Source organism: Hippoglossus hippoglossus, chromosome 22 (assembly GCF_009819705.1).
Source record: "Hippoglossus hippoglossus isolate fHipHip1 chromosome 22, fHipHip1.pri, whole genome shotgun sequence".
Classification (NCBI taxonomy): domain Eukaryota; kingdom Metazoa; phylum Chordata; class Actinopteri; order Pleuronectiformes; family Pleuronectidae; genus Hippoglossus; species Hippoglossus hippoglossus.
Window position 1 is genome coordinate 20,753,375 of NC_047172.1, and position 26,336 is coordinate 20,779,710.

Consider the following 26,336-nt stretch of genomic DNA (forward strand, 5'->3'; position numbering starts at 1 on the left):
ATCAGCCATTGTATGACCACAGCTGCTTCTGTCATTGTGTTTTTAGCCACTGGTAACCTCGGCTTTATTTCGAAAGTACTAACCGGAAGATAAAGGTTAGCTTTACAGCAGTGGGGCAGGATCCTCTCCGGTGTTTTGGTCCAGTCCACCGAGCTCACGACAATGACAGCGAGGAAGTCCGGCTCCCGCCTGGAGACGGAGATCGAGCGGTGCCGCTCAGAGGGACAATGGGACAAGATACCGGAGCTAGTGCGGCAGCTCTCGGCCAAGCTCATATCAAACGGTGAGTTACTGCTGGTTCGTGGACTGGGCCTTGTCCCTGCGCTCATGTCCTCTACTTCCGGACAGGTGATGGGAGTTTCTCCAGCACTGCTCACAGCCAGTTAGCTAGCAAAGGTCACTATTGGTTTATTTACACTGGAGGTTTTAGCTCTGTACACACTGACATAATGCTAGTTTGATTTTTAAAAAGGACTGGATTCAGCTGTCTGAGCTCCAGTGGTCTGACAGACAGCTCAGGTCAGTGGTCCAGCTCTCCCACCAGGAGGAGGTCCACTGGCACTAGCTGAGTGTACAAGCTAATAGATGTTGAATGCACACATTGGTAGTCGCTTTGGAATAAAAGCGTCAGCTAAATGACATGTGATGTAATGTAATGGATCACAGCTAGCCTTGCTATGTGGCTAAGCTTCGTGATGGCTACATGCTAGCTGTCAAACTGCAGGCTAATGATGCTAAACTGTACCACTGACAGTACAGTAAACTATTATTAATACGCCACACTGTGCTTTGTTCACATTTATATTTTCCATATAACATCCTACTTGGACTGATCTGGCGTTTGTACTTCTAATATATTCTCATCACTTTTATATTTAAATATACTTCTTGATCAATAGACTTTCAAATATCACGAACCTGCCACACAGGAGATACTTTACTCCTCTTATATACTGTAAACTGTCTTATATACAGCCTGCTCTTGGTAGTTAATGAATTTCACTAACATAATCACTTTAAGTGTGATTCATATTTCCTATTAGGTTCCTGGCAAGATCCATGTATATCAGTGTAATATAGTTATTACTAATCAGCATCAAGAGCGAAACGCCAATTGCTGTAAAAGTCTAATATTGACACCTCAAAGCTCTTTACTGTAGAGTTTTGCCATCCACCCATTCACACACACACACGCACACACACACACACACACACACACACACACACACACACACACACACACACACACACACACACAGTGCAATCACTCATACACAGCCGTCAGAGGCACATTGGGCTCCACAGTATCTGGCCCAAGGCCAGGCCCCTGTTTAGAGGATGAAGAAAACTTTATTCTTATAAAACTTTATAAGAAGACATTATAGTCAATATAAATGGTGAGATTAATGTAGTTTTAAACTGAAAAATATTCCAAAAGCTTTTGTATGTGAAAGTTGCAAGTCTCCTGATTTAAGAAACAAGATTGTTGCGCTGAATAAATGTGATTATAACATACACTAAAACTGATTAATTTAATGTTTTGTAATAGCAAACACAACCACCTGCTACTTTTCTATTTTAGTAGATGTGAAAATCACAGTAGATTCCTGACTGTTGTGGAAAATGCGGCCATTGTGGAATGTCAGCATGACTGTACTTTGGCATATGAGAGCTATTAGCTCTGCTCACTGACTGGGATCAGTTTTAAGTGTTGAATAAGACGATTAGTGGTCAGTTCACCATTTGATCTGCTAAACACACACGATTTTGGAGCTTGTGACTATTCATAATTCTGGCCTGTGTGTGTGCCAGTAAAGCAGTGTTTGTTGATGTGTTTCCTACAGTCTCAATCAAGCATATCAATTAATTTTAGATTGATCCTAGTTTGGCAGTAGACTGACCTTAAAACCTTATACAGTAATCCTTGTTTAGCCATATATTGTCCTTAGATGACTGACTGTATATTTTCTCCAGACTAAACCCTACTTTATTTATGTCAAGTCTGTAACAATGGTGGAGCATTAATGGTCTTTACACTTGTGGGGTATTTCTTGATGTTTATTCGTAGATGACCTTGGGGAGCTGCTGCTGGGAGAATGCAAGCTTCAGACGTACTTGAAGGAGAATCCCATCAAACAGGGATCCAGTCCCCGGGGCCCACGACCAAAACTGGTGGAGGTCAGGAAACACCTCACTGCTGCTCTGGACAGAGGGAACCTCAAGGTAACCAATGATCGACCGATTGATGGCTGACAGCTGAATGAATAAGTTTGGTTTGTGTAGTCACATAGCAAATTAGTTTTCTTAGTTCTTGTTGCTCATTTATTTATTTTCTGATTTTGTATGGTATCTCCAATTCTATGTTTGAAATATTGTGCAGTTAAATCGAATGTTTTTGGTGGGATTCATGCAAAGATGACATTATATATTCCTGTCTCTAAGTTAAAGATGGAAACCCAGTTCATTATGTTTTCTCTGGAAAATCCTTAGCATTGAGTGGAACATTAACCTAGTTCAGACCTGGTATTCACATCCATCCTGAGTGATCCAATCACAAGTGGTCAGCGCAAGTGCATGTGTGAACGCACCCAAATGTGTCCTTAGATCTGGTCACTCAGAGCACATTCAAAAGTGTTCTGGGATGCATGTGGCCAAATTCTTTTCGCTGTGTGATCACAAATGTGTCCTGGGCCTCATATTAAGGACTGTCTGCTCAGAAGATGAACAAAACTTATTTTTACTCTTCTCAGTGTCCATACATTGATTTGTTTGAGGTTACTGCCACAATATCAACACTGACCACCACATAATAATTTTCTTTTCAAATGGGTAAAATGTAATTCCATGAGAAAGCTGCATTGATTCTCTCAGCCCGTCCTGACACGCACTCACACATTGACGCATCGGTCACATCTGTTACATACCCATACATAGTTTGGTCTATGGCATATAAAAGGGAGAAGTGAGATTCAATCAAAAATAATCACAGGAGACACATTTAGGACATATTTTAATACCAGGTGTGCACAGAATAACTTAGAACTGTTAACTTCCTTTGATGTGTGGTGGGTGGAGGGGTTTCCACATGGATGTATGGAGCATGCTCTTGAGTGACTGTATGGGCTTTCCTCTAATTTGATTAAAAACACTTTCTTTGTTCTACAGGCCGACTACCTCCAGGAGGCTAGCCTGCTGATGGCTAAACTCTGCTATGTTGAGGGAGAATACAGAGACGCTTTAGGTAATACACACTATTACAATCAATCAATCGATCTATTTTATTTGTATAACCCATATTCACAAATCACAGTTTGTCTCATAGAGCTTAACAAGGTGTGACAGCCTCTGCCCTTAACTCTCAGCAAGAGTGAGGAAAAACTACCAAAAAAACCTATTAACATGGGGGAAGAAACACAGAAGCCTCAGCGAGAGCCACATGTATCAATGTGTAATATTCATACATACAAAAATGACCACTAACCATTAAAACATATATATATATATATAAGATAAGATAAGATAAAACTTTATTGATCCACACACCGGGGGAAATTCAGTAGTTACAGCAGCAGGCAAGTCAGAATGAGGTAGACAAGAGAATCCAAATATATATAAGGCAATAGAATAAAGATAAACAAATTAAGACATGCAGACATGTACATAACAAAATGCAGACATGTACATAACATACACCTTTCACTGTAGAAGTGGTTTGAATAGAAATGTTATAAAGTGAAGTGCAATCGCACAGGAGGATTGCACAAGCAAGTAGAAAAAACGTTTGTACATTAGTATAAGGACATATTGTGATGTGCAGATAACACAAATGTGCAAAAGACTATTACACACTATTTCTTTATGTTTTGATTCCTTTTATTTTATTCATTGAAAAACTAATTAATTGTATATATGAAATATCGCCATATCGAATCAATAAATTAATTTTGTAATACAATACATTTGTTTTGACAGGTCACTACAGCAGAGTATATATGGACGACATGCAGCTGCCGGGAGCTCCTGTGTATAGACTTTCCATGATAGCAGAGGCTTATGCTACTAAAGGTCTGTACGTGCGCGCGCGCGCGCGCACACACACACACACACACACACACACACACACACACACACACACACACACACACACACACACACACACACACACACACACACACACAGCTACAGCCAGTTATCTGTTTCTCATGTCCTTAACGTCACCCCAGTCTAATCTGCCTTAATCTCTGCAGTACCACTTCTGTCCACATGATGTCATAGTCTCACTGCTGATCAACAGCTGGAGTTTAACATAAGGAGTAATTATATAAGTAAATGCGCACAAACACGCAACCAGCATCCCTTAATAATATTTATTCTGTTAATATACCTGTATTTACCTGTTTTATTGTCATTCTTTAATTTGCCTGTGAAACAGAACACAATATATATTTACATTCATGATTGGTATATCAATGTTCTGACTATAAATGTATATAATGTTTTGAGGTTTAAGGCAGACTGTTTTGAAAACATCAGTAAGGCAAGATGATCGTCCCAGTGTCAAAAACTACACCAAACCAGTCCATTAAAAATCACTTTGACAGGCTAAAGATTTATACCACACACTGATAATTGACTCATAGCCTTTGTCACAGTTTGTGTCTTTCCCTGTCACCTTGATCACTCACTCATCTTCTCCCCTTAGGACTGTGTCTAGAGAAGGTCCCAGCTGCTTCTCCATCTCTGTCCAACAGGAACACTGGCTCTCCATCTTCTAACAGGAGCACAACAGACAGAGACCAAGAAATCATCACATGCTATGAAAAGTCTGGAGACATCGCTCTTCTGTACCTGCAGGAGGCTGAAAAGGTGTGTGTGTGTGTCTGTGTCTGTGTTTCCCTGTGGGTGTGTGATGAATACTGCACCACCAACAGCGTGCAAGTTTGACTAATGCATTACCACCCATGACAACCAACTGGCAAACAAATCTCTTTGTCTTTATTTGGAGACCGTCTCTTGGGACACAGACTAAGCTGGCAAGCAAGAGTACAATATAATAAAAGATGGGAGGATACAAATCAAAGACTCCCAACATCAACATTATACTAAAAGTCATGTGAGATATATCCCATAAACTCATCTAGCAGAAGGTGTAATAGTAGGGATGTGATATAAGGTATAATTAGAAAAATGCAATGCATATCTGGTCAAATTCAAAAACTACAGAGAAACATTGTGAACTGGAGGAATATTTAAACATAAACTAAAATTATAAATAATGTCAGTAAAGGGATAGTTAAAAGAATCTTAAATATGGTAAAACCAGGGTTTTTAAAGTTGTATAATTAGTCAATGAAATGAAATGAAATATGACAAATTATTAATTAAATTATTCTGTTTTGTCTGGCAACCTTTCCAAGCCAATGACGCACAGTTAACTTTCATAGAAAACAAACAAATGGTAACATTTCAGAGGCTGTGACCAGATAATTTTGGGCATTTTTGCCCAAAAAATTACTTCAATGATGAATCTAATGTCAAATAATTGCCAAATAAGTTTCTATCGATTCACAAATTTTTGAGTTGATACTTTAAGCTCAGCCTCCTGTATAATTGCCCCTATACTGAAACAAAACTAGCCATTTTATTCATCAACTACAGCCTAATTACTATGTTCGTATTATGAGGTCATTATTATAAAACGATAGAAATGTGATCGTTTGAATTAAATTTGTGAATGAATAAATGAAATGTGTAAATGAAATCATAGAAGTGAGTAATTTGAAAATTTAAACATCTATCGGTAAAGAACATCAAAACCAGTGTTTCCCCTGAGAGAGGATTGCTAACTAGACAGAGGTTTATCCAAACGCTGACAGTTTGTAATGCAGCTGTGTCAAGTTGTGAAATTCAGCACAGCTCATTATTTTAACTTAACCCTTTTTTTCATCCTGTCACTGGCAGCTGTGAATCAAATATTAGATAACCACCTTTAGCGCTGCTTCCACATTGACATAGATGTTTGACTCCTCTACACAATATTAAAATCTAAAAATAATCTAAAAACTTAGACATAGATTAGTGGGTTTCAGGCAGAACTTTCTCTATATTTTGTTTTAACTTTTTCTAATTTCTGTCCTTACCCCTGTGTGTGTTTTTCTGCAGGCCTTGTCAGCAGGGATTCAGAATCGCAGCCCAAAACCCGGGCCGACGGCCCAGGACCAGGAGCTGGGCTACTTCCTGGAGACGGGCCTGCAGAGGGCCCACGTCATCCACTTCAAGAATGGGTGAGCAAGGGAAACAGATGGTGGTAGATAAATATAAGAGGCAGATAAATGAGAGAAAGCATAACAAAGATTTTTTACCTTTATTTACTCTGCTCTTAAATGTTGACCTGTTTTCTTATTTAGAAAGGACGTCAGTTGCCCAAACAGACACTAAGAAAAACCCTTGTGGGCACTTTCCACCCACTTTGCAAAGATGGGTGTTACAAAGCTGCTGGCAGGTGGTTAAAAGCATAAAAGCGTGAAGACAGTTAAATAACATTCTCAGTGCAGCTGAAAGTAGTTCCCACGCTTTTGTTGTTTTAAGTACAGCATGACTGTTGCAACTGCTAATGTCTTTACTAGAAAAAAGATTGGGCTGGGGGAAATCTGCATATGTCTTGTATATTTTTTGCAATGGATTCACTCCCATCTCCGAGGAAAAAAGAAGGAACCAAAAAGAAAGACACTGATCATCCAAATTAAATTCTGGGATAAGATATAGAATCTTCCTTATTGAAGCCTCAAGTTATGGCTTCAAATTTAGAAAAAGTAGATGATTTTCTTTACTGACATCGTCTTACTCCATTTCTGAGTTTTATCTATAAAATGTGTTCTTGTTTGAAGCCACCAGCATGACATTTTTACAATATATGAACAAACTTCAAGAATCCAAGTCCTGAGACGTGGAAGGCAATATTCAGGATGTACTTTGTTTAGCTTTACAACATCAACTTTAGACATCATAGTGAAAACTAGTAACTAGAAACGTCTGCTATTGATGCTACTAAATATTCCCAGTCAGTGACTCACACAAAAACTTGAAAATGTTTTGGACATAGTGTGTTGTACAACTTGAAATATCTTGAAATAAGTGTTTTTTTCCCTGTTTCCTGTCTATATTGCCATAGTAACCTCACAAAAGGTGTTGGCCGGTTTCGAGAGATTCTTCGGGCTGTTGAGACCAGAACCACACAGAACCTGCGCATGGTGAGTGATGTGTGGGGAGGTTATCTATTTATTTCACTTAGAATCTATTTGATTTTTGTATCACATGATAACAGAAGACTGCAGATCACAGTGGTAAAACGAAGTAAAGTTAGCGCCAAGTTAACAGATTGCTGCTGTGTAGGTGCCAAAGTATCTTTTTACTAATGTGTATGAATATGTGTGCATGCAGACCATAGCCAGACAGCTTGCAGAGATCTTGCTCAGAGGAATGTGTGAACAGAGTTACTGGTCCCCTCTGGAAGACCCGCCCACGGTGTCACCATTGGACGATCCAACGCGGCAAGGACACACTCACAGCAAGAACTACAACCTAAGCCGACGCCCACGAGTGTACTCAGGAGAGAAGTAAGTGATAATGTTTTTCTTGATGCTAAACTTGGAGAATGGAGAAGAATCGCCAACATGGTTCTAAAATTAAATCTGTTGCCAGTGTAATTTTTCCCCGGTAACTCTCTGCATCTTCTCCATCACTTTTCACTTCATTCTCCCACTTTCTCTTAATGTCTGTAGTGGCCGTTTTACCTTGTTCCACGTTCCAATAGGCCACTTAATGTTAGCCTGCAGAGTGATTACTAGTTACTAAGACTCGTGTCCAACTGAAATACTTCTGGCCTTGTTGTGAAAACCTAATGTAAACACACTTCAACCAGAAGCAGGGAAAAACCTGAGAGGGTTTATTTGAACGGTTCCAGCAAAATGGTTATCCACACACCTTAGCTCGGTCCATCACCGGCTTGTTGATACATATAGCCCGAATATCTGTTACATGTCTATTGTTCGATTCACACTGCCAGTTGCAGGTCGCACGTTTCATGCGTGTCACGGTCAAAGACTCTGCTCCACAGACTTCACACAAAAAATATCTAGCTACGCATGTGCACTAACACTACGGCATCTTTCGTAAACAATAAGCTGTAAATTAGCACCTAAAGCAGAATATAACTAAATATTAGCAAATACACTACAAAATATACTTTAACTGTTGTATAAACTTGAATAACTTTAGAACCTTTTCAAACCAACTAATATTTAGGAAAATAAAAATGCAGGTTGCTTAGTGGCTCTTACCATGTATAACTCCATCTTTCTCTCTCTCAGTTTGTTTTGCCCTCAGGAGAATACAGAAGAAGCATTGCTGCTGCTGCTCATCAGTGAGTCCATGGTGAGACACAAATACCCAGTGGAAAATCACACTAGTCTTAAAACAATCCTCTACTGGGTTAGGGAACATTCACACAGTGCTGTTTTAACAACTATAAACTAATATCTATCCTTGTGTGTGTTTGTGTTTCAGGCTAACCGTGATGCCGTCTTGAGCAGAATTCCTGAACACAACAATGATCGTATCATCAGCCTACAGTCTGCGTCTGTGGTGTACGACCTGCTGACTATAGCTCTGGGGAGGAGGGGGCAGTACGAGATGCTGTCAGAGGTGAGTAATATTACCATCACAGTGATAATTAAAAGTGTTGAAGGCCCAAACACCCATTATACACCTATATTGATTTTCACATCAATGTCTTACTAAAATCTAATAGGCTTTAAAGTGCTGGTGATGGTTGAATTTAGCATGACTAGGTCAGTGCCGTTCTAAACCTGTCTGTTCTCTTGGCTTGTGTTAATGTTCCAGAGCTGCTTCAGAATGATTCCTTGTCATTAGTGAGTCCTCCTCAAACAGTTTTACAATATACTGTCACTTTTTATTGTTTGTGTGCTGGACGTTGTGTGCAGAGCTTTTTATTAACAGTCTGTGGTGTAGAGTGAAGTTGGATTTTTTTTTTGTTCATCCTACCCAGTTTATATGCAGTGAAGATTTTATCAACAATGTTGTTTTTTTTTACATTGCATGTTAGCTATTTCAGATGTCTGTAAAGCAATCAACATAATCTTCAGACCCGAGTTCACAACTTTTCAAAATAAAAGCTCTGTAACTCAGCTCAACATAATGCTTTGCAGCAACAAAACGTTGTGGTTTTACTTTGAAGACAAATTGCCAAACCGGAAGTGATCCTATGAAGTGTCCAATATGTTAAAATTAAAATAAAAAAACTCAGAAGAAGATTGTAGAATTAGTAGGTAACTAAAATTGATGTACCCTAATGATTCTAATGAAATGTGTCCTCTGTCCAATCTGTCCAGTGTTTGGAGAGGGCCATGAAGTTTGCCTTTGAAGAGTTCCATTTGTGGTACCAGCTCGCCTTGTCACTAATGGCAGCTGGCAAATCTGCTCGTGCTGTTAAGGTCCTTAAGGAGTGTATTCGTCTAAAGCCTGACGACCCCACCATCCCTCTGCTGGCTGTCAAACTGTGTATCGGAGCCCTGCACTGGGTAATGGCCATTCTAAAGACATGAACTCAAACAGGGCTCATTTATAAAGCATCTCAGTTATTTTAGAGACTTGTGGTAAAGTTTTCTTATGCTATATTTCTGTGTATGTCACTTTTCTTTGTTCAACCCTCTATGTTGTTGTTCTAAAATCATTTAATTTTTATCGCCAACCCCCCTTCCTTTTTTCTCTCTTTATTATATTTCTACTCAAACAATTCAGCTGGATGACGGTGAGTGCTTTGCTAAGATGGTGATTGACATGGGGGAGAAAGCGGCTGAGTTCAGAGCCAAAGGCTTCTTGGCCATTGGGCTGGTTTACAGCCTTAAAGCCACTGATGGTAAGTCTGAATTTTATTTGGGTTTACGTGTTATTGTACATTGATTACAATCTTACTTAAATTAAGCAACTTGTTGTTTATTTTTTCAAAAGAGTTACGACAGAAATGTGTTTCCTGTTTTGTGGATTGTGGATGTTTTGATTGCTTGTCTGTCTCTGTGTCTGCGTCTCTTTAGCCTCCTTACGAAGCATGCAGGAGGACTACCAGAGGAAAGCTTTGGGTGCCTTCCAGAGGTTGGGACTGAGCCATGTTGCTCTCCTTTCTGTTTTCTGTTTTACTCCCACATTTTCCACACAATTATTTTTGACTGGAGCTTTTGCTTTTTTCCAATGGAACAAAATTAGGACTGGTATAAAGACACGACCCTATCAGAACTGCCCTGTATCTTTTGACACTAAATATGCTTGTATCCGTGCAATCTGCGCATTAAGAACGTTGCTTGGCACTCACTTCTGTCCTTAGACTACATCCTTCCATAAAAATGTTCTGATAGTGTTGTTAATTGTGTCTAAATGTTTAAATGTCAGTGTTGTAGTTGTTAACTGTGTCTAAATATTTCAATGTGCTCTGGTTTGATTTCTTCCATATTATATTACTTTGCAGTCTTTGCTAGCCTTTTACCATTTTGCTGCTGCAACGACCCAATTTCCCCCAGGGATCTTTAAAGTTTCATATAATCTTATTTAATTTCTTATTCAGCATGTCTGAACACAAACTCTCTCTCTCTCTGTGTAGAGCTCAGAGTCTGTCTCCAACTGACCACCTCGCAGCCTTCTACTTGGCACTGCAGCTTGCTGTGTCCAGACAGGTAAGACACTGTGTCGTGGTAAAAACTGGATAAATTTGTTATGAATGTGGACATTTTAGAGGTGAATAAGCAAAAGGTTGGGAGCATCAGGGAATTTAAGGTCGGTCACTTTACATGATGCTTTTTATCTCAACTGTAGTAAAAACCTGTGGTCTGTATGTGTGTGTGTGTGTGTGTAGATCCCTGAGGCACTGGGGTATGTTCGCCAGGCGTTGCAGCTTCAAGGGGATGATGTCCACTCCCTTCATCTGCTGGCCCTGCTGCTCTCTGCTCAGAAACACTACCACGACGGTCTCAATATTATAGAGATGGCCCTGTCCGAGTATCCGGAGAACTTCAAGTAAGATCCACACACAAGTGCTGCGCTTCATTGACAGCACACACACGTGTATTTACTTCCGTTTCATTAGACCTAGCTTCAGATTACTGTGTATTTAAGTGTGTGCTTTATCCTTCAGTCTACTGTATACCAAGGTGAAACTTGAGTCAATGTGCAGAGGACCAGAGGAAGCTCTGCTCACCTGTAAACACATGCTGCAAATCTGGAAGAGCTTTTACAACCTTACCAACCCCAGGTACACACACACTCTCAAAATGCAGAAATGTGTTTTGATGTCATTCCTCATTCCTCATTTTTTTAGTGTTTTTTATTTTTTTTAAGTTCTTAGGTAGTTGTTCTTAGATCCTAGTTTCATACTAAGCCATTTTCACACATGAACAACGTAGCAGGAAATCCTCCGGTCAGACGCATTCACAACAACACCGACATCTCCCGAGCATTTAGGTGAGGGGTGGTGCAGAAAGAAGAGGCAGGTGTTTTTGTTTACTGCATCCGACCTTAGAACCAAAGCTCTCTTGACATCAGCGTCTTCTATGTGTTCTACACAGCCTTTCCATCTTGAGATATTTTTGATCATTTTTGTTTAGTTTTTTAATTTTTGCGTCTGTAGTGCATTAGAAAGGTCATCAACACTTGCTCCTACATAATAGTTTGCTAGAGTCAAATGATAAATTATAAACTTTATAAGTATAAGTAAGAGGACAAGAGGAGGCTAATAAAGCAAAGGATTTATTGGTACTGGAGACCATGTTTGCTTAGCAACTCTAATTAGCTAAATTAAAAATGAGCAAAGGCTCATTTGTCACATTTGTCTGTCTCTGTGTGTATTTGTGCCCCTGTTGACATAAATGCATGTTTTATGGCAGTGATTCAGGGCGCGGCAGCAGTTTGCTGGATAGAGCCATGGCAGACAGACGACAGCTCAACGCCATGACTCTTCCTGACTTCAGTGACCCTGAGACTGGTAGGCACACACACACACACACACACACACACACACACACACACACACACACACACACACACACACACACACACACACACACACCTCAACATCTCCCCAGTGAAATACATCCAGTTGTGCAACTTTTCTCAGTAAACAAAGATTCAAACACAGACATAACTTTGTATCTATAATTGTGACCCTGACTTATTTTTGTATTTGGAATATCAGCTAATTTCAATGTAATTGTGCAAAGGAAATCAAGATTGAGACATGGCCTCTTCTTTCTTTTTTAATTTAATAAATTCCAATGCATAGCTACACATGGCATACTATGTCTGTGTCCACTCTTCTTTACCGTGCCTTTTTGTTTTCTTCCTATTTCTTTTTATTCCTCATCATTCTTATTATTTAACTTAATTATACTATTTGTCAAAAAAGTTTTAGATAATTTTAGAATACAATCTGTTTGTATGTTGTTGTTTTTTCTCTGTCCCTTGTTTGATTTCAATCATTGCGGTTTTATTTCCTTTGTTTTACTCTCAGCTTCTTCCTCTTCTCACTCTGGTTCTGAAGCAGTATCCCCCACTTCCCCATCCACCATTTCCACCTTCTCATCTCCGCTACCCTCCCCTTTCTTTCCTTCCTCCCCTTCCTCCCCTTCCTCCCCTTCCTCCCCTGTGTTCATCCTCCAGCCTCCTCCACCACCCAAAAACCCACGCTTCCTCCCGCCTCTTCCACCTCATCCCCCCCCTCCTCCACCTCTTCCCACATCCACCAAGACCAGGACTCACTCGTTTTGCAACCACGCGACACTTCGCCATCTTTCCTCCAACTGTAATCTGCCCTTGTGTCCACTTGCCCTGTAGCATGGTGTGGAGAGTGACCTAAAAAATATGCAGCTTTTGGGAAATTGGCTCGTTGGTCAATTTTCACATTTAGTAATGAGTGCATTCCCAGTAATATGTATTGATGATACATTAATGTGATGAAGAGGGAGAGGAGGAACGAGAGGTTCCTTGTGTCATGTGTCCCCGGACAATCTAGACCTATAGATAGCATAACTAAGAGCTGGTACAAGACAGACCTGATCCAGCTCTAACAGTAGCTTTATCGAAAAAGGAGGTCTTAAGTCACCTCTTAAACATAGAGAGATGATTTCACAGGAGAGGAGCTTAATAGCTCAAGGCTCTGGCTCCTTTTCTACTATTGGAGACTTTAAAAGTGCAATAGATGTCGTGTGTAGCAAAGCAATAATAATACGATTTAAAACAATACAACAATATTTAAATAAACTAGTGGATGATGGACGTGTGGCCCCAGACATCCTTGAGGTTGTGGTGTGACAGATGATTGATTGGCTCGAGGAACGTGGGCAGAAAGAGTTTTGGTCAGATATGGTGATGTGATGTCGGAATTGTCATAGAGAGACCTGACAGTGTGGGTAAGTGGAAGTGAAAACTTGTTTGTGGTCTTTTATTCACCTTGGTTGACATCAAGACAAATATAGAAGTATAGAGCATCAAACCTGTTGTTGTAAAAAGAAACTTGAGTCACAATTTCCATTTCTTATTTTCTAACTCAAAGACAACATTCGTGGTGTTGCCACAGTATTATCATAGAGCTCTAACATGACCAATCTGCTGGGATATGTTGAACATTTTGAGATCACTCATCACTAAACTCTAGAGATGACCAACAAGCTGATGACCCAAAAGCTCAACACATTCTTAAAAGGATCACTGTAGAGCTCTCTGAGATCTTAGACAAGGTGAATCTTGAAGTTGTGGTCTTGTAAACCTCACAAGAATGAAACAGCCTAACCCAAAGTACTGGATGTGCTTTATAGTCGCACATACTGTAGTTGTCTCACCTGCTGTGAACCTGTGCATGTTGCTTTGGGTGTGGATCTGAGTGCAGCTGAAGGTTGATGGAGCTGCCGCAGTTGCTTGATGTTTTTGTGACTTAACTCAGGTGAACTCTGTCACTTGACACACACAGCTTCAAACATAACACGGCCATGGTTGATTCATACAGGATTTATACATCAGTTATGTTGTTTTTTGACAGTACGGAAAATATTTGTTCACAGATCACACCCTTACGAACTCTTCACATCTATCTGCTCTTCCCAGCTGTTTGTCTTTTTGTTAAAATTGTTCATCCTCCTTATCTTTCTTTTTTCTTCTGTGAGGATTTTTCAGTTAACATTCATTTGTCTCGTTTCCCACTTCATTTTCCACTTTGTTTCATTCCTGTTTTATGTTGTCTCTCCTTGATACCATCTCTTCTAGTGATGTTTATACCGGAAAACAATAATGGTTATATATAGATAAATCTATAAAATCAAATCAAGATCTTCCTCCAGAACAGATTTTCATCACTGAGCCTGAGAAAAAGCTGGATGGATGGATTGATTGATTGATTGATTGACTGATTGATTGATTGATTGATTGATAGGTAGATGGCTAAATGGATGGACATATAGCTGGATAGGTTGTTAGTTAGGTAGGTCGATAAATAACTAAATGGATGCACAGGAAGCTGGATAAATAGATCATTTATTGATCCCATTGCAAAATAAGGAAAAAGGTGCATTATTTAAAATGATCAATATAAATCTATTAATTAATAGATTACATGACTGAAATCCACACAGTGTTCTGTAAAACAGTAACTTGTTAAATGTCAGTGTCCCTCTGGAGAGCATGTGCTTTAACACATTTATTTAAAAGAAACAAAAAAAAGAAGTAGAAACAGCCTGTGTCTTCTGATGTGGTTTCAAAGGCGACTCTGAAGAACAACAATCTCCTCTCTCTTCTGCACAATCATCCTCTGTGGACTGAGCATCTTCTTTCCTCTCATAATGATATTTCATCTCTGACTCTTCCTCTCATTCAATCATTAACAGTCATCTTTCTGTTTTTTCCCCCAATCCCTCCTTCTTTTCAAGACGGCCTTCACGACGCTAACATTCTTGGTTTTTCCTCCATGTTTTCTGTTTGTAAGTAGCCATCAAACGTCCATCCGGCCTTCCCTTTCCCATCCGTTTCCCATCTGTCCATCCGCCCTGTTGACTTTCCATTTTCCCGATGGGGTTCAGATGTATGTACGATATGTGTTCAAAGACAATGTGTACATATATCCTCTGCTTTAACTTGATGTCTGCGAGCACATTACAGGGGATGTGATGAGCTTTTAGTCATGTTGATGGTACAGTATGTCAGCTGTATTTTGTTATTTTCACCTTTTTTTTTTTTTGGTTTGAATATGCAGCTGATGAATAAACCTAAACGTTAGGGTCACAGAAATGGCATCAGTGAAAGCAATCCATAACAATTCCTATTGTACCACATCTACCACTTTCTCCAGCTGTTCAGGAGACTAATCACTGACTGAACAACGCTTCATGCTTTCACTGTCAGGTTTGCATCTTACTGTCTGTATGAGATACAGGTATCACTAAGCACGACAAGAACAGTGTATCCATTGAAAACCCTCGTATTATTAGATTAGAGTTTTTATTAGCCTTTGGGTAAACTGGCTGAAAATTTCCCTTTGCAAAAAATATTTTGATATCTATCAATATGATTTAGGGAACAATTAATGTCTTATGTCAATGTTTGTCTGCAAGTCTTTAAATGGGATGTATTAAGTTGGCTGCTGCCATCTTATACGTTGTTTCTTGTAGTCTATCCTTCAAACTCAGGATACTCAGCTGCAAATGTGTTTGTGTTGTGTGTGAGAGAGAGAGATTGTATTGTCGTTTTCCTAAATCCTCTTATCAGCAAAACACTTGTCCTCTTTTGAGACACACCCACACTCACACGCACAGAGCTTAAATGTTCAAATCTCCTTCATCTTTTACACGTTGGTAGTTTGTCTCCCTGAACACACGGACGCTCCGTCCATATTGATGCAGTGAATGGAGAAACAGGACAGACAATGTGAAACCAGAATAAGAGAAGGGGACAGGAAATCTTTCCTTAATCAGATTTAAAGCTTTTATTCCAGCCCTCTGTGACCACCAGTCACCTTTCATTTAGTCCATGTTTCAGGCTAGAAAGGCATATCTTTATATTATCTATTCCCTCTAGGCTGGAAATGACAAAACAGTTCAATTCAGAATTCGGTCTTGATATCTGAAATCTGCAAACTAAAGTAAAAAAAACATCGAGCTCATAAATCAGTGTTTTAGTTCCATGAAAACATGGAAAGCTAACTAACGACTTTAAAGAGATAATCCACTGCAAATCTATCTTTTAAGTGTTCAGCAATTTCAAGTGGTCTCACATCTGGTTTCAAAATGCACCCTGAATGTGTCTCCTGTGACCACTTGGGATCAGATCTCACTTTCCCGCTCTGCAAATAATCACGTACGTCATTTGTGTCCGAGACGACCAAATGATGTTGTTTTTAGCCAGTCTGACTTTACAGATGTGTCCGATGTCAGTGTTTGTGTGTGTGCGTCCGTGTGTTGGCTCGAATGAATGCAATCATTATGTGGGGATCAGTGTTTATATCGTGGGCACTGAGAATATTAAAAATACATTTTATTCATAATGAAACTAGCAGGTCAGAGGACGAAAACAATGTAGCCACCTTTGACTCTGATCTGAGTGAGTGAAACTCTGGACATATTTAGGACGCATTTGTGTGCGTTCAGACCTGAAGTTAGCGCTGACCATTTGTGATCAGATCACTCGGGATGGATGTTCAAAACACTGACAATAACTACACTGACACTAAAGTCTCATGGAAGCACCATATGTAGCTATACATTGTTTAGGTGAAATAATGATCTGTGCTGTTGATGCACCAAAGTGAACTGTGCTGCAGGGATGGTTCCTATGAATACAATGATATTCAGGTATATGCAATATGTAACTTTTGACAATATATGAATATGTGGGACACATTATAGGAGTTTACAACCCATAAATCCTGTTTTGCTTTCACAGATCTGCAGTGTACATCTGCAGTCCAATGCGGAGGCCATTTTGCATCCCTGTAACAATCTGATGCAACTTGAACGTAGAAGCAAAAATATCACAGTCTCTTCCTTCGACTACTAATCAGCAGAGTGATGCAGTGTTTATGCATGGTGGTGCGGATATTAATTCACTCTAACCTGGTTGATCCAGGGCCATAACACTGTGTGTTGTAACGTGTGGAATGGTGTGGACTGAAGTGACTGAAGAAGACTGTAGTGCAGGCACAGGAAACTGTGTGCCAGTGTGGAGTCTTGAGCTTTTGGCTGCAAACAAACCCTCCAGATTTCACCTATAAAACCATTTTTTTCCCGAAATTGTGGAAATCATTGAAATCTGCTGTTTGGATTAGTTGATTTTAAACCCTGCATAGTGGCACATGGCTATCCTAACACTGCCATAGCAGTGAGTCTGTACTTGCAGGAGATGGCGTGTATGTTGGTTGGTAATGGATTCTTTCCCTCCAGGTTCGGTGCACGCTACTTCCATAGCAGCCAGTCGTGTAGAGCAGGCTCTGTCTGAGGTGGCCTCCTCCCTGCAGAGCAGCGCCCCCAAACATGGGCCGCTCCACCCCTGGATGACCCTGGCTCAGATCTGGCTGCATGCAGGTATGCACATAAACATTTAAAAAAAATTATATTAGCACTTATTTAAACAGGATTTACAGTCCCCTCATGAAACCACATTTAAACATTTAAAGTAGCTATTGTGAAAAGTTAATGTAAGAGAACTAGAATGGCACCCAAAGAGTGCATTTGTATTCATTAGGCCCTGAACTTTATTTGTCTCTGCATCAAATTACACGCACTCAAAAATATTAGTCGTCTAAATGTCCCTTTTTCATCGAGATCATTTAATCCTTCTCTGGGAAATCTGTGAAAATGTATTTTCCCATTTCCCATCGCTCCCACGGACGGGGGTTAAAACATAACCTAAAAATATGTGTTACCTTAATATTCAGTAGGTGACTTGGTTAATGCGCCCTAATAGTTTCTGTGAGTTTTAACGATCCACTGTCTCTAATCCGTTGACCTATACCTAGGTATGTTAGGTTACAAAGTCAAACCCATAGAAACTCACCTGGGAAGGCTCATGTAGCATTTGTCTCTGCCGTCTCTGTGTGGACAAGTCAGTCAACAGACAAAGTTTATTAAAATATTTCCCTCCATTTAAGCAGAAGAAAGTATATAAATATCTTTTCATTACACATTGACAAAGAGCATTTAGCTGGGCTTGCTGTAAACCGGTAAACTTGAAGTTGTAGTGAGTATTCTGGCATCAGCCTGAAGGATTGTATCTAACAGTATTTCGATGGACTATCTGCAATCACAACAAATAATGTTTTCAGCAGCAGCAGCAGATGCTTACAGACACACAGAGTGCACGTAAACAGATGCAGGAAACGTGCACACACATGTAGACAGAGGTTGTGTTGTTGCTCCTGGTTATCTCTCTAGCTGCTTCCTGGCAGAGGTGGTCATTTCCAGCCTGGCGACACAGCTAATGTAATCTTCCAATCGCAGCACGGAACAGGCACAGATCAAACTCATTTCCTCTGTCTCTCTCACTCACTGCTCGTGTCGTTGTGTGTTCGCCACAGCAATACAAGGCTCATGCATTGAATTACCTTGATACTGAAAATGTTAATCAGTTTCCTGCAGCTCAGTTTGACAGGTTTAGAAATGTTACTTGTTTTGTGGCAGCGTCCTCTTTGTACTGTGTCACATCAGTATAAAGGAATTGCAGTCTAAATTTTATAAAATGGACACCTCCAGTTATATTTCAAATTTTTGTTTTATATTCTTAATGACAGTTATATCAAACTTTTAGCTAAACAGAAACATTTGAAACACATTTAAAAACACTAAATGAGACTTGCTGCATTGCTTTAGTTTGTTTATCTAAAGAGTTAAACACTCGAATGTCTCCCTCACTGTCTTTGTTTCTATCTGATAGCCGAGGTGTACATCAGCATGTCGAAGCCTGCCGAGGCATCAGCGTGCACCCAGGAAGCCTCCAACCTCTTCCCCACATCCCATAATGTGCTGTACACGAGGGGGCAGATAGCCGAGCTGAGGGGCAACATAGACGAGGCAAAACGCTGGTATGAGGAGGCCCTGTCCATCAACCCGACACATGTCAAGACCATGCAGAGACTGGTAATACACAACACGCACACACGCACACACTCAGACTCTGATGTTCTCCCTTCGGCTCTGTCCTGTGTTTGGTCTCTTGGGAACATAACAAATTCTGTCGTGTCTGTCTGCTGTGTCGGGCAGCCCAAGGGTTTGTGTGTTTTATGTAATTAGCCACAGTCTCGTGGGAGAGTCCTGCCGACCTTCTGTGAAGAGAGAAAACACTGCCTCCTTCTTTTGACCTCTCTCTGGCCACATCCATACCACCAGGTTTTATTTGGAAAACCGCGTCTAAAATGTCCATACAAGGGTTTTGGCCCTTTATCAGTTTTAATCCCTGTCCATACTAACGCTGAAAATGCTTATCACGTGACCGCTGGGAATGTGCGTGCCGATGTAAACAGGAAGCATTTGGGGCGTTAGTTGCTGAATGCCGCAGAATGCTCGAATAATAGCTTGGCTTTACCAAGTAAACTTGTTTTTTGTAAGCAGTTGTATCAATGTCAAATGCAGAACTTAAAGGGATAGTTCAAAATGAAAATTCACTCATTATCCACCCACCCCTATGCCGATGGAGGGGTGGGTGAAGTGTTTGAGTCTACAAAACACTTCTGGAGTCTCAGAGGTAAACAGTGTTTCAGCCAAGGTGACCTCTTCTTCAGGCGTAAGAAAACAACAGAAAAACCCCACAAAGTGTAGTTGTTCTACTGCTCCTGTGGTGTCATCCAAGTGTCTGGAAGCCCCGACATTCATTTACACTGTGTTTTAAGCCTAAAAGTCAGCAACCGGATGTAGCCATGCGTGTGCCCTTGGGCGAGAGCTTGTGTGCAGTGTGTGAGTGCGAACGTGAACGCGGCTCCAGAGGAGGAGAATTGTATTGGATTTGGCTGCAACACTGTTTACCCCTGAGACTCAAACACTTCACCCACCCCTCCATCGGCATAGTGGTGAGTAGTTAGAGGGAATTTTCATTTTTCTGTGAACTATCCCTTTAACACATTCACTTAGAGGATGCACCACATCATAGGCCGTCCAGTAGGTTATAAGAAAGCCAGTCTGCATCAGTACTGAGCTCCACTGACCCTAAATGAAGTGATTGAATAATAATATTTTCGTGCGCACAACTAATGTCCAGTCTTCATGGTGCAAACAGCCACCACGTAGCATTTAGAATGAACCGCAACAGCCTATTTTCCTTTAAATATTCTCTCTCCCTCTCTTTATTTTCCTCTCCCTCTCTTTTGTTATTCACTGTCTTTGTGTCTCTACCTCTCCACAGGGTCTGATTCTCCAACAGCTGCAGCGCTACAGTCTGTCTGAGAAAGTCCTGAGGGACGCTGTGCAGGTCAACAGGTATGTGTGTTTGTTGTGTGTGCATGCGTGTGTGTGTGCACGCCAGTATAATGTACTGTACTTCATTGTAATATTTGGTGGCAATAACATTATTTCATTTGCTCTTTTCTTCTCTTCGCCTTTCCTCTACTTTCATCCCTTCTTCCTACTTCCACTTTCTCATTTCCCCTCTCTCCTTGATCCATCTCTCCTCTCCTCTCCTCTCCTCTCCTCTCCTCTCCTCTCCTCTCCTCTCCTCTCCTCTCCCCTCCCCTCCTCAGTACGGCTCATGATGTGTGGAACAGTCTGGGTGAGGTGTTGCAGGCTCAGGGAAACGCTGCTGCTGCCACTGAGTGTTTCCTCACCGCCTTGGAGCTGGAGGCCAGCAGCCCCATTCTGCCCTTCACCATCATACCCAGAGCTCTATGAGACACACACACACACAGCATGCCTGGATGCAACTTACACACACTTGCATAAGGTGTTACTGCCATACCCTCAGAGATACACACACTGACACACACCATAGAAATGCAAATAATACATATGAACATTCATACACGCTTCTCCCTACCCACCCTTCCCATAATGCCTTGCTGTGGCTGTGACTCTTGTGTGTGGGAGTAAGTCTGTGCCGATACATTGCTCGTTTATGTCAGTCTGCACTTTTGGTGTGCCTGTTTGTGTCCGTGCACGTCCACCCATGTTTGTGTATGTGCGGCAACATGACGTCTGTGCATATTCTGTGTGTGTGTTTGTTTTTTGTCCTGTTCACAGATGTAAATATGTTTCAATTCAATTCATTACTGTGACATTGTTAGCATTCGCAAACCTTAAAGTTTACATTTTGTTTACATGTTATTAAGTACCAAAACAAACACACACACACAATTTCATGGTCCTTTCACACACTGAGGGACGATCTAGAAAATTTTACAAAAATTGCTTATGGGCAGTTAAATAGTTCTATTAATGTTTCCTTTATAGGCCAAATGCAACTGGTAATCTCGTTGACTCTGAAAACACACACACACACACACACACACACACACACACACACACACACACACACACACACACACACATTCACCTCTTGCTGCAGAGAATTGTTACTGTGGGGAATCACTGACATTGAAGGAGGAGACGTGCACGTAAAGTTTTCACTTTCTGACTGAGTGTAAGATGATAACACAAAAATATGTGACTGCAGTAAATAGAAAGCCAGCTGCCATTAGCCTATGTTAGCATAAAGGCTTTCTCCACTTTCTGTAATAAAATGCACTCACCAGTATCTCTACAGCTCACTAATTAACATGTTCTGTGTTGTGTAATCTGAACAGAATCATGTTTAAACAACAACATACAGATTGTGCGACCTCTCCTACCTTTTGTCTTTCGCTGCATTTTCTCTGTCTGCCTCTTCACTGAGTAACAGTGGAAAACATGCTCATTAATGAACTGTAAAGATGATGGTAGGTGGATGTTGCTCATCTAGGGTAATCAAAGCTAAACCAATAAGCTCCTAGCGTTATATTTAGTCAACAGACATGCGAGTGTTCGTCTCATCAAGAGCAACGAGATCGATTTCTCAAAAATGTCTATTGTTTTAAAATCATCTATTGCTGTAGAGTGATTCCATTTCCACATTAATAAGGATTTTTAATGATTGTTTGGAAAAGCTGAGTGTCACACACATAAGAGCAGACACCAGTCAGTTTCATATAAACTGCAGCTCCTGTCAAACATTTCTATTTTTACTCGAGGAAATCTACTCCACTCACAGCACAAAATCATGAGTCTGATTTTGTGTTGTGCGTAAACGCAGCCCCAGTGACTGTGTTGTGTCTTTGCCCTGTCGCACAATCACGCTAAATACAACCAGAGGAATATAGCTTTTTTAATTTTTAATTGTTTGATGATAAATACACAGAGTTATCATTGTACATTTGATTGTTCCAAGTGTAATATTACTGTTATTATTTCAGAGAGTAAATTATAATTCTATTTTCTGGAGAGCGATGTTACTGAGGTGCTGTGGGAGGAGAGGAAGGATGAGCTGATTCAGTTTGTTCATATGAGCCCTGTCAGTGAGTCCTTAGTGCTGTAAATGAATGACTGATATAAGAATGATATCAATGAATCAGAGAATAAAATTGGTTAAAAACAACCGTGGATTATTTGTCTTTTTTCTGTTATTCGATATAGTGAATATTGACGACCTCTGTGCTCTCTCCCTTTCATCAACTCAATTTAAACTGGTTAAAAAAATATTTACTGTCAGGCTTAAAATTATTTGTTGTATCTATATCTATATATGTGTGTGTGTGTGTGGTATTCCCTCTGGCTGTGACCTGAGGGGGTCAACAGTGTGTGTTACTATCTCAGGTGTGTGTCTGTCAGTGGCCAGGTGTGTCCTCCTTTGTGTGTCTTTAATCAGAGGATTACAACACTGACAGGCTTTGTTCTCGAGTGTCAGGAAGCTAAAGCTGTGTCCGACTGCCCCTCCTCCTCTGCACTCTCACCCTTTTCCACCGCTGCCACCTGAGGTCCCTGCCGCAGGTATCTCAGGTATCACTTAACAGTTCGTCCAGCAGCGGTGGCTCTGTTGCTTTTCAGCCTTTTTGAATTTCACTTGGTGGTAAGGACATTTTAATGTGGTGTTGAAAAGCAACTTTACATTTGGAACAATCTCTCTGAGGAGATCCGCCTGACAAATTCCTCCTCTTTTAAAACTCTCATTAAAACCACCTTTTTATAGGTGTGCTTCCTAGGTCCCACGTCTGTGCTCTGTGATTTTCAAATTGCTTTAAAATAGTTTCTTGTTTTCACTGTTTTCTGTTGTTTCCTTTCAATTTTTGGTTCTTAACTTGCAAAGCACCTTCTAACTGTTTTGAAAGGTGATATATAAATAACTTTTACTATTAATTTTATTTTAAAATGTGTTCTCAACAAAAAATCGTACACCTATGCACGTACATGTATACAAATATGTGCATACATGTAAAAGAAATGTCAGTAAGACATCACTTGGGGATTGTGTAGTGAAAGTACATTAGACGTCTAGATTTTACATTAGAATTTGTCTTTACAGCATTTACATTTTTTTAAATGAATTCTTGAGATTCTCCGCCAATGTGTTTTAACCCCAATGCCCGATTGTTTTGTTTTTTTATTACGTTGAATGTAAGCAAGATTACACAAAAACTATAGACGAATAATCATGAAGGATATGGTATGAGTCAGGGGAAAAGATTTTACATTTCTGTACGGGTCTGGATCAGGCGAGACAGTTTAATTTATAAAGCACAATTTATAAACAGAGGTAGAGTCATGCAGACAAAATGAAAAGAGGTGAGCACAGTGAGGACGGCAAGAAGGAGCAGCGAAGAGGAGAACATCTTGTCGAGGCTGAGGATAGGACATACTAGACTCAGTAATACACTGCACTTAATAACCAGACATCTAACAGGATTATGTGATTACTGCCAAATAGAGTGAGTGGAGCATGTAATGCTTCACTGCAATAAGTATGTTGGAGAACGAGAAAAGCTAAAGAAGGAAATTGCAAAGCATGGAGTGGAAGAACTGAGCTTGGAAGTAGTATTTACCATTGGAATAGGGAGTATGCTCCATTATCTGAGGGAGACAGGAATGGACAAAAGAATTGAATATGGCCTAGATAATGCAGTAGGTTGCCATCCGCCACTAGAACGAAGAAGAAGGAGAAGCTATAAAATATCAAGGGTAAACTCACAGTGGTGGTAATGCACCTTGACGCTGGTTGCCACTCGCCAATAAACGAGAGAAAGAAAACAAATTAAGAAGATGCAACAGTCTAAAATAATACAATTAAAATAAAGTAAAATACAATGATGGTATGAGCTTGTGAAATAGTTTATTTAAAGGCAATGGGATCCAAATAAGATCCAAATAAGATCCAAATAAGAATCTGGATCTAATGAATTTTAATGTGGTTGTACCTGAAATCAGACATTTAACTAGTTTTTTTATAGCATATTGATTGGATAACTGATCAGTATAATGCAGAACATAATTCTCCTCTATTCCATATATCATTATAAATATCAGAGGTACTCTATTATATTTCCTGCTTGTGAATTTACCCTCTGTTTTTGAAGGAAAAGTAAATTTTCCGAATTATTAAATATCACCAAATTTGGAGGTGCATTTTCTTACCTCCTCGGCAGTAAAGCAGTGGCCAGACTCCAAAGTTTTTCTTTTTCTTTTAGTACATTTATTGCCGATACTTTTCTGTCTTACTTTGAGGAATTTTACTTTTACTCAATTCTGATATTTTAACAATGATGCAATGAATATTCTTCAATTGTGACATTGGTTGTTTTTAGATTCCAGTTCTTTTCCACATATCTTTACCCTCTAACATCCCAGACAGTTGAAGCTTTTTATAGGTGTGCAAACAGAACAATATTCTTAGAGCTTGTTGAACTCACCTCACATCATATCAAAGAAGAATGGCACTAAGGAGAGCTCATAAACCTCAGGGCCCAACAGTCTTCTTGAATTCAATCCAGCTGCACCAAATTACGCACCGTCATGAATGTCAATCCCCTCAAATGTGGCAGATTTTTCGTCAGCAAGATCCATGAATTATTCCCAGGGAAATTGGTGAAAATGTCCAAAAAACTCAAACTCAATGTTAAAGAAAGTCAAATTGTAAAGGGCTCTTCCCTGACCCACACCACATTGCTCCAACAAGTATCATAGTAATCTGTCCAGTAGGTTTTGCATAATGCTGCTAAATAACAGACAAACAAATGCACATGAAAACAACAACCTTGGCTGTAAGGTACAAATAGACACATGCTGAGGTCTCATTGGTTGATTTCTCCTGAGGCCAAACACCCCATTAGACGCCACTTATAACATTGTGTGTCCAGTGATCAAAACGTGAAGAGGGAATCGCCTCTGTCTTTTCCCTTTGAACAGCCCCACAGACACACACCATGTTTACAACGCTGATGCTGAAGTGATGCTGTGTTTCAGCAGCTTTTATTTTATACCAGTGGTTTCCTACATCATAGTGTTTCCCCCAGAAAACAGCCTCTGTGCTACATCTCGACCAGAACAGTAGGATTTTCTGATGTTTATATTGGTTATCACTAATTACTCACATGAGCACATTCTCATAAATATAAATTATGATCATAATTTAAGCTTGTTGGATGAAGTTACATACTGAAAATCGGTTCTGTCCGGCCCCCTCTCTCCCCACATCATTCTTCTGGATGAAAAACTGAAATATTTATGTGCGTGAACGCCGGCGCCAGGAGAAGGGATTTGTGAGTCTGTTTGTGTAAGAGTGTGTGCGTGTGTGCCAATATACATATTTTGCACATTTGTGGCCATCATAGGAGACACAGAGAGAACCTTCTCAACTGGAAGCCCTGTTAATGTTAATAATGCTGGAGAGGCAGCTCACTATTAACAGAGCAGCAAGATATTAATACACTTCAGACGGTTACATAACTCCAGCTGCTCTGTGTGTTACATGGATTACTAACACCTCCCACACTTCTCCATCCCTGTGTCTTTCCTCTCTCCCCCATCTCTGCCTGACTGCTTCTCATCACGAGCAGATCCTGCCTTTTCTAGGTTCTATCAATAGTACAGATATAAAGTGGTACTGCTCTCCAATACACACCAAGTATGGTGTTTGCGTGAAAACTGGTTGTTAAAGCCAGTATATCAGCTTTTCACTCAGAAGACAGAGGGAGGTGTTTCATCAGGATGTCAATCTCTTCTCTCTTTTTATCCCTCGCTCTCTTCCTCAAGTCCTTGGATTCAATTATTGTCTTTCAACCTCTC

General features: G+C 40.2%; 1 protein-coding gene across 2 annotated transcripts; it reads left to right on the forward strand.

Moving 5' to 3' along the window:
- Positions 1 to 21,233, forward strand: ttc7b (tetratricopeptide repeat domain 7B). Of its 2 annotated transcripts, XM_034576106.1 has the most exons (21): positions 1 to 283; positions 2,069 to 2,223; positions 3,166 to 3,241; positions 3,973 to 4,065; positions 4,703 to 4,866; positions 6,163 to 6,284; positions 7,172 to 7,250; positions 7,441 to 7,616; positions 8,370 to 8,433; positions 8,566 to 8,703; positions 9,411 to 9,599; positions 9,820 to 9,937; positions 10,113 to 10,170; positions 10,673 to 10,745; positions 10,925 to 11,085; positions 11,204 to 11,320; positions 11,952 to 12,049; positions 17,487 to 17,627; positions 18,976 to 19,178; positions 20,437 to 20,510; positions 20,771 to 21,233. In XM_034576106.1, the coding sequence occupies exons 1-21, from the start codon at positions 163 to 165 to the stop codon at positions 20,916 to 20,918; spliced, it is 2,568 nt and encodes an 855-aa protein (XP_034431997.1). In that variant the 5' UTR covers positions 1 to 162; the 3' UTR covers positions 20,919 to 21,233. The 2 variants fall into 2 exon arrangements, with proteins under 2 accessions (XP_034431997.1, XP_034431998.1); XM_034576107.1 differs by lacking the exons at positions 17,487 to 17,627; positions 18,976 to 19,178; positions 20,437 to 20,510; positions 20,771 to 21,233 and adding exons at positions 12,575 to 12,865; positions 14,982 to 16,610.
- Positions 21,234 to 26,336: the final 5,103 nt, after the last annotated feature.

Coding starts and splice junctions, on each gene's coding strand:
- ttc7b (XM_034576106.1), top strand. CDS start 163: ATGACAGCGAGGAAGTCCGGCTCCCGCCTGGAGACGGAGATCGAGCGG. Junction 8,704..9,410: donor AGTACGAGATGCTGTCAGAG/GTGAGTAATATT, acceptor CAATCTGTCCAG/TGTTTGGAGAGGGCCATGAA. Junction 20,511..20,770: donor GACGCTGTGCAGGTCAACAG/GTATGTGTGTTT, acceptor TCCCCTCCTCAG/TACGGCTCATGATGTGTGGA.